This window comes from Crocuta crocuta, unplaced genomic scaffold, assembly GCF_008692635.1.
Source record: "Crocuta crocuta isolate KB4526 unplaced genomic scaffold, BGI_CrCroc_1.0 scaffold97, whole genome shotgun sequence".
Lineage (NCBI taxonomy): Eukaryota > Metazoa > Chordata > Mammalia > Carnivora > Hyaenidae > Crocuta > Crocuta crocuta.
This window is the reverse complement of record NW_027531999.1, coordinates 4,023,158-4,032,204: the sequence shown is the minus strand read 5'-3', so window position 1 is coordinate 4,032,204 and position 9,047 is coordinate 4,023,158. Positions and strand designations below refer to the sequence as shown.

At 47.9% G+C, this 9,047-nt stretch overlaps 1 protein-coding gene across 1 annotated transcript; it reads right to left on the bottom strand.

Annotated features, from left to right (window-relative positions):
- Positions 1–2,878, bottom strand: LRRC10 (leucine rich repeat containing 10). Its single transcript, XM_077775222.1, has one exon. It carries the CDS (start codon positions 2,765–2,767, stop codon positions 1,928–1,930), a length of 840 nt encoding a protein of 279 aa, XP_077631348.1. The 5' UTR covers positions 2,768–2,878; the 3' UTR covers positions 1–1,927.
- Between the last annotated feature and the right edge of the window lie 6,169 nt (positions 2,879–9,047).

The following is a 9,047-nucleotide window of genomic DNA, read 5'->3' as shown; positions in this document are numbered from 1 at the left end:
CAGTGGTATGGGAATGTTAATATACATTTACATGTGGTTTTTTTTTTATAAAATTGACTGAAACCCTATAGTGAAAACATTTTTAGATAGCAAAATCAGTGATGAACATTTAACCATTGACTGGGAAGTGTTCTGTATTATTTTAGAAGGAAACCATTTGACTGCATGCCAAATGTTTATCACTTGACAGTTGATTCAGACCACTTAAGCTCGTTAGATGTGAGCCCTGTACAGGTCAGTTAGCTTCACGCTGCTTTATGGTTGTAGCCTATAGTTGTTCTGGAAAAGATGGGTGCATCAATCTTTGGAGGAGGAAGACGGGGTCAAAAGAAAAAGTCCGAGCCATCCATAAGGCTGGCTGTGGACCCAGCTTAGAGGCAGTTTTCTTAGCATAAAGTTTTAGCCTCAACAGAGTATAGTTTCGTTTGTCATTACGCATGAGAAAATAAACTATAAATCCTAGCTGTCCAATGCGAATCTGGACGCATTATGAAATGAGTTAAATATTTGAAAACCTATTACATTTAAGATTGAAGGGATCTGTTACTCTAATCAGTAGGTTGCAGATATTCTACAGACTGGGAGGTGGCAACAGAAAGAGATTATGTGATAACAAACTTTTTCTTTGGTTTAACAAGAAATATTTTATGGTAGGAAAACACATGAAAATGGTCTGTTGTGTAATGTCATTCCAGAACCAAACTTCGCTGGGTTAAGGTGCTTTTATAGCAAAAGTAACTTTTTAAAAGCCAAGCACCTGTAAGTTATAGTTAAGATGACCGTTTTCTTTGCTGAAAAGGTTCAAGAACATAAAGGACGGTGTTACTAAATCAACCACTGACAGCAGTCTTTTAAGGTTGATGTATTTGTGGGAAGAAGAAAAGGTCACCACTTAAAAAAATGGCCAAAATGTTTAAGCTTATATACTGACCATCAAAAGACATTATCTACAAAAATCAAATCTGAACAAAGGCTAAGAAACTGAGGCTAAAGCAGAAGCAACTGCAACCTGCAACTCAGATTTCCAAATGCTTGTTTCAAGTAAACAGATTTCTCACCTGCTACCTTTAAGCTAATGTGATCCTGGAAAGTGGTTTCCCTCCATGGAAGGGGATTCAGTTCAGCTCTTCTTCGTAAATGTGAATAAACAGAAGGGCTCTACGGAGGCAGGCAAGTTACGAGGCTCGATTTTAATAAGACCACACTGCCAACGAGAAGTTCTACTTTCTGGAGGACTTCTAGCATTATAGTGACAGTAAGAGAACAGACCTAGGGTCAAACCTTGAAATTTAGGGAAAACAAGTTAAATCAGCATGAACCACTGTCAAGTGTATAAGGTGACAGCCGGACTCCGCCAGGAGCTATTTTCTATCCAAGGACTCAGCATTCACTAAACTGCAAGGCGAAAGCTTCATCTGGAGCCTTTGCAACAGCGTGGAGTCTGTGAGCCTGACTGGGTAGAAATGTCCTTTGTAAGTGGCCTGAATAAGTCCTAGTTTCATATCACTTATGGTCATTCCTAGTAATAATATATTCTGCAAAGGACTAGAGCCAGGCCACCTGAACCCTTAGGTGAATTCTTGAGTAAATACCTTGTTTGAGGAGTTCGTGAGTGTCCTGACCAGCCACTTCTGGAGTAGAGGACAGAACGCCCTAGCCCTTCTTACTCTTCAGTGTTGCAAAATACCTGTTTGGAGGGGCTCATCTGCTTGCAGAGAGGCTGCCCATAGCACACAGCTTTGCTTTGGGAGAGATGTTGGCCAGAAATTCTCTCTTCTCAGTGTGATTGAGGCATTTTTTCTGACCTCATCACTCCCCACTGGCAGAGGCGTCCCACGGGTCCCAGGGCAATCCTGTACGCTCTAAAGGAGAGGTCTCCGGAAGGTGCTGGAGTTGGATCCTTGGCATTGACCTACCGCGAAGCTCCTCACGAGTTGGGAGGAAGAAGTAGAGGAGGCAGGGCAGGTGTGTCTCCCTCCTGACTTTCCTCCCTGGCCAAGGCATAGCGTCTGGCTTTTCTGGGGTCAGGCTCTGGCGTCTCCTCTGCCCATCTTCCCACGCGGCGCACGCCTTTGGCCACCTTGGGTGCGTTCCTGCAGGGATTGTGGTCATAGATGACCAGCTTCAGACTCGACAGGTGGGCCAGGCTGGGGAAGTAACGGATGCTGTTCCTGTCCACGTCGATCACCTCCAGAAAGGGCATGTGCAGCAGCACAGGGGGGAAGTCAGTCAGCAGGTTGCCCGAGAGCCAGATGGTCCTCAGCTCTCGGAGGCGCTGGAGCTGGCCCGGCAGTACGCGCAGGGAATTGGAGCCGGCGTGCAGGGTCTTAAGGAGACGCAGCTCACAGACCACATCTGGCAGCCGCGTGAGGCAGTTGGCCTCCACCCACAGGGTCCGGAGATTCTGAAGCAGGCTCAGCTCACTGGGGAGGTCGCACAGTTTGTTGTTCCCCAAGTAGAGGATGCAGAGCTGTTGCAGAGTACACACCACCTGGGGCAGAGCCTTGAAGTTGTTGAAATCCAGGGCCAGGATCTGCAGATTCTGCAGCTGCCCCAGCTCAGGAGGCAGGCTGTTGAGGTGGTTGTCACTCAGGTAGAGCTTGACCAGCTCTCGGAAGGAGCACACGTGCCCGGGGAAATGGCGTAGCTGGTTCCCACTCAGATCTACCATCTTGTCCACTGGCATCTCCCGGAGGTCTCTGACCACGTAGTTCTGACAGCAGTCAGCGGGGATGAAGGCCACCAGGGCCCTGATGGTGTTCCCCATGCGGAGGCCGGAGGCAGGGTGAGCCCCAGCCCACCGACTCGCTGGCGGGGCCCACGGCGGGTTGGGGCTGCTGCCGACTGCCCTGAGGCCGACTCTCCTCTCCCATCCTAACCTGGGATTGGCAGGACCAAAGCCAGTCACTTCAACAGAGGAAAGTGCTCCTGATAGCAACTTGAGTGTCAGGTGACAGGCCCAACGCACAGGGTCTGGGAGGCCAGGCCTGCTTCGCATACTTCCTTTCAGTCACCTAAGCCCCAACTGCCTTTATCTACATGTTTTTGTTTGTTTCAAGCTGAAAATAGCTTCACTGCTTTTTCTAATGATAAAGCGTTAAGACGTTATGTAAACGTGTAACAGAAGAAAATGGAAACCCCCGTAGCCACCGTATTACCCAGAAATATACACTAAACATTTTAGTTTGCTACAGTAACTGATTTATTTTTTTTAATTAAAAAAATTTTCTTAGTGTTTATTTATTTTTGAGAGAGAGAGAGAGAGAGAGAGTGCAAGTTGGGGGCGGGCAGAGAGAGAGGGAGGCACAGAATCTGAAGCAGGCTCCAGACTCCGAGCTGTCAGCACAGAGCCTGATGCAGGGCTTGAACTTATGAACCATGAGATCATGACCTGAGCCAAAGTCAGATGCTTAACTGACTAAGCACCCAGGCGTTCCACAAGTAATCAATTTATTGTTAAAAATTTACACTGTTGAAGAGTTTTACTTTTATTATAACATGGACATATTTTTTTTCCTTAAAGAGTTTATTGTCAANTCCTCGCCAGCATCTAGAGTCTCCTGATTTGTTCATTTTAGCCACTCTGACTGGCGTGAGGTGTTATCTCAGTGTGGATTTGATTTGTATTTCCCTGATGATGAGGGACGCTGAGCATATTTTTGTGTTTGTAGGTAATATACACAATTATTTTAATCACCTGTATTCCATTATGTGGCGGCATCGTTTAAGTGTAAACAGGTCCCTGTTGTCATCTATTGGCATTTAGATCGCTTGCAACGTGTCACTATTATAAATATACTCCTACATGCATTGTGAGAGTTATCCACTAATTTCTTTAAGAAATGGCCTTAGAAGTGTTCCTGGGTCAAAGATAATGCATCTTTTAAAAAAAATTTTTAGGGGCGCCTGGGTGGCTTAGTCGGTTAAGCGTCCGACTTTCGCTTAGGTCATGATCTCGCGGTTCGTGGGTTCGAGCCCCGTGTCGGGCTCTGTGCTGACTGCCAGCTCAGAGCCTGGAGCCTGTTTCAGAGTCTGTGACTCCCTCTCTCTCTGACCCTCCCCTGCTCACGCTGTCTCTCTCTCTCTCTCTCTCTCCTAGAAATAAATAAAACATTAAAAAAAATTTTTTTAGGGGTGCCTGGGTGGCTCAGTTGGTTAAGCGTCTGACTCAGGTCATGATCTCACAGTTCGTGGGTTTGAGTCCTGCATCGGGCTTTGTGCTGACAGCCAGCTCAGAGCCCGGGGCCTGCTTCAGATTCTGTGTCTCCCTCTCTCTCAGAAATAAATAAAACATTAAAAAAAAAATAAAAAGAATAATTTTTGTAATGTTTATTCATTTTTGAGAGACAGAGACAATGTGAGCAGGGGAGAGGCAGAGAGGGTGACACAGAATCTGAAGCAACCTCCAGGATCCAAGCTGTCAGTACAGAGCCTAATGTGGGGCTCAAACCCACAAATTGTGAGATTATGACCTGAGCCAAAGTCAGATACTGAGCCACCAGGAGCACCCCCCCTTTCTTTGAGAGAGGGTGCAAGTGAGTGAGTGACAGAGAGAGAGAGAGAGAGAGGAGGAGAGAGAGAGAAAGGAGGCTCACCCAAAGTGGAGCTCGAGCTCATCTGATGTGGGACTCAAACTCATGAACCATGAGATCATGACCTGAGCCAAAGTCACATGCTTAATGACAGAGCCATCCAGGTGCCTGCAGGTGTTCATTTTCTTAACTCTTCATTTTTACTGGGTAATAGTTTTCCATGGTTTACAAATTTGCCTTTGACAAAAGGCAAGTGGAAAAGCAGAAGGGAGGGAAGAGGAAAGCCAGCCTCCTGCAGCTGAAATAAATGAGGATCATCTCATCAGTTCATCGATGGCAGATAACAGCTAATGGCCCATCAAAGGTTCGTGCTTTTCTTTGATAGTGTCCAGCTGTGGGAAGCAGCTGTCCAGCCAGGACATTTTCTAGTCCCAGTGTAGGGCAGAGAGTCTAATTCTAGCCAATGGAATGTGGCCAGCAGTGACTCCTGTCTCTTCTAGGCCTGGCTCATTTAAGGCCAGCATCGCCTACCTCCACACGCTCCCCGTCTGCTCGCTGCATATCAACACCCAGGGGGAACTTAACCGCCACCATGTGGAAGTCACATGTTGAAGCTGGCAGGGCCTTGGTCCTTCCGGATCCCTGGAAAGGTTAGCTTCCTAACACCCTCCAACCTTCAGGTCGATTCCCATCTTTCTGCAAGTACTCTCTTGTCCTGTTTGAAATGTTTTTGTTTGAATTGTTGTTTGTTTTTTCTTTTCTTTTCTTTTTTAACAATAGACATCTATGTAGCAACTATGCCAAAGGAGACAACCCATCAGCCTGCCTGGGGCTGGCTGTGCCGGTGGGGGGCGGAGGGGGGGCTCGGCCTACTCCTTACTGTCCTCCAGGGCCTTTGCTGCGAGATTGCTCTAAAGGACTGAGCAGAGCAGAAGAACATTCCACGTGAATGGCCATTCTGCAGCGCCACCACCCACTTTCTTTCTCCTCAGTCACAAAGGAAGCTGGTGTCCTTCTTAGACTTTCTACACACTGAATGTCAGAGGCTATCATCTCGAGGCTCCTCCTTCCTGTGTTGATTTGTACTATAACAAAAGGCCTCTCGACAAGTACTGTGCTTTGCTTCTATATTTGGCCTGGCCACTGTGACTACAGACGGTCATGAAACAGCTGCCCTGTTGTCCCTAGAAATAATGCCAACAATGATGGCCACCTGTTATTGTTTGTAACAAATTGGCTAAACACTAAGCACTGTGCCAGGGGCTTTACATATACTCTCTTCTCTGAACACCTGCCAGAGAAATATTTTTTATCCCCAATTTTCAGATGAGAAAACTGAGGGTCAGAGGGGTTTAGTAATGACAACAAATATTTATTGAGCACCCACTACGTTCTAGAGGCAGGGAGTCTTGTGGCTAATGAGATAGATAGGATAGGACCCTATGTCACAAAGTACACAATTCCACCAGATCGGGGGTGGTGGGTTCTCCTCCTGAAGTTAAGGTCCCACCAGCTGACAAACTCTGGCCTCACACTCCGAACTTCTATTTGACACTTTAATGCCATTCCCTAAATATGAGCTAAGGACAACGAAACAGTTGAGAAAGGCCTTTTGTGTGAACCATGGAAACAGAAATAAGCAGAAGAATAGAAATCAAGAAAAACCAACAGAGAGAGCAGATTGTAACCAGCCACACTGCCGTATCTTCAGAGTTTATCCGGCCCTCACTTTTCATGCCATGTGTCAGGTTTAAAGCGAATGAAACGTCCCTTGGGTAGCGTGGAGGGTTATGGATTGACCATTACCGTGATTGGTTTATTGACCCACCTGAACTGTTGCCCTTGGCAAAGGGACAGGCTGGAGACTCGATGGCATCTAGGTTGCTTACAATGTGCCTGTGAAAGACCCACACGACCCTCTTCACAAAGTCACTGGAAAGACCACGTCCTCTCTGGCCACAGATGTCTGTGAATCTATGAAATGCATCCCATGACCCCTGTGACCCCAGAAGGCTCTGAACTGGCTTATCTGAGGGACAGGTAGATGTTCGGGGCTCAGCTCAAGGACCGCAGTCAGTGATAATCTCTGAAAAGGAATGTCAGAATGGTGGCCTGGGTGCAAGAAGGCAGCAGGTTAAAGCAAGAGCTAGGGGAGACAGGCCTGCTCCTGACACTGCCTACTTCCTGGGGGGTTTGCAAAGGGCTCTGTGCTCACAGCCTCCCATTGCTCAGGGCACATAGGGTTGTGATCTTGAGGCTTCTGAGAAGAGCACTGACCATGTCACCCATAGCAGAGGTTATAGCTTACACAGCGTGCCCTTCCTGGCCCCCACCTACCCATTTCCCCCCACGTTGGCCACAGTGCCTCCTAGTGGGGTCATTGAAGCCCCACCTCAAGTCCGGGCAGGGGCTTCTGATTCCTGCAGAACGAAGCCCAGACTCCTCAGTGAGGCTTACAGGCCCCTAGAGGATGTGCCCCTGCCCAGCTCTCCAGCCCACTGAGGGCTCCCCTCTTCCCTTGCTGCCCTCTCTGGTTCATCGAATGTGCCGACCCTCCCCCATGCAGACCCCTTTGCCTGCAATGCCCTCCCCCCCCCCCGCCCCTCCCCTCACTCTTACTCATTTGTGCCATCACACCAGACATGTCATTTCCTACCCAGAGATTTTGCACTGTGCTAACAGTGCTCCTCTGTAAAAACGTACTGATCGCCCATCTTCCCCGCGACTCTAATCCCCACGTGGGCACATCTGCTAGGATCGGCTTCCTGCTGCATCTGTCGTCTCCGCCTCAGTACCTGGCACCCAGTAGGTCCTCAGTAAGTGGCAGTAGGTGAGCTCATGCTAATTGGCCGGTGAACTAGGCCTTGACTTACCCACAGAAAATTATTATTTTTTTAAATTTATTTTTGAGAGGAACAGAGAGAGTGCGTGCAAGCAGGGGAGGAGCGGAGAAAGACAGGGACAGAGGCTCTGAAGCAGGCTCCTTGGTGACAGCAGCGAGCCCAGTGCAGGGCTCGAAGTCCCAAACCGCAAGATCATGACCTGAGCTGAAGTCTGACGCTTAATCAACTGAGCCACCCAGGCGCCCCAGAAAGAAAATTATTTTTAAGTACTAAAGACAACACTAAATATAGGAAAAAGAACACAAATTTAACTTCTTACCCCCATCAGTACTGCTATAGGTAGTATCTTGTGTGAAAACCTTGAGTTTTACACACACGTGCACACACACACACACACACACACACATTCCTGTTGGACTGTAAAGTCTCTGAGGCCTGTTCACTGCTGCATTCTTAGCACATGACAGCACCTCAGAGTGGGCATTGATTTATTCCACAAATAAGTGATGAACTACAGACAAAATTCCCTGCCTCCCTGGAACAGTTGAATGAATGAATGAATGAATGAATGAATGATATATTAGTCTCGGTTTGATAACAGAAACTCAAATCGCTAGTAGCCAGTGGCTTGACCATACATATTCATGAGTAAATAGATTTTTTTCCAACACTGATTGAGGTAAGAGACTGGGTTCTGAGAAAGACTCAGAATTTACTCAGCATAGTTGACCAGATCACACAGCATTGGAAGAACCCAGAAAGGAGCTCACATGTGCTTGGTACAGCCTGTAGGACAAACTACCATTGTGTACCTTGCAGGGCACAGTGCGGGGGGGGGGGGGNCTGGGGTTTGAGCCCATGACTCTGAGCGTGCTGACCCCGCTCTGCAGGCGGGCCCAAAGGTGGACTCCAGGGTGGCCTCCCAGGATACCCTGAAGTTCGTTAGATGCTCTGTCAGGGTTGCACTGCTGGAATCTGTTCAGGAGCGGCTGCTGAGCTAAGACAATTATGCAGAGAAAAGGGAGCTTCAAAAGTGAGCAGTGCAATGAAACACAAGCCCTGAGAGCATTCCATCGACTCACTGGGTGGAGAGCTCCGGGAGAAAGGAACGGAATTGGAAAAGGCAGCCTTTTTACAGCTTGCTTGTGAGTGGTAGGAAGGAAAATAGGCATCGAAGGGATTCTGCCTGGCGACGTTGAGGAGCCAGCAGTGAGGGGATCCCTCTTCTGACGCTGGGTTTCTTGGCGGCCTGGGATAAGAGACCTTGCCCAAGATTACGGCTGAAGGCCGTGACCCTCTGCTCCCTACTTCATAGAGCATAGGATTTGCTACCAGAACACAGATCAGTACTTTCTACTTCACTGCAGTGTTTCGTGGCTTTGTGAGGTTTCAGGCATCCCTGGGTGTAAACAGGTCTTCCGAGTTTGTTGACCTTTGCCAGTGGTTCTTTTCTTTTCTTTTTTTTAAATGTTCATGTTTATTTATTTTTGAGAGAGAGAGAGAGAGACAGACAGACAGACAGAGCACGAACAGGGGAGGGGCAGAGAGAGAGAGGGAGATACAGAATTCGAAGCAGGCTCCAGGCTCTGAGCTGTTGGCATGGAGCCTGACTCGGGGCTCGAACTCATGAACATGAAATCATGACCTGAGCCAAATTCGGACACTTAACTGA

Bases quoted from the DNA above. Each gene is read 5' to 3' on its own strand.
- LRRC10 (XM_077775222.1), bottom strand. From the start codon at position 2,767: ATGGGGAACACCATCAGGGCCCTGGTGGCCTTCATCCCCGCTGACTGC.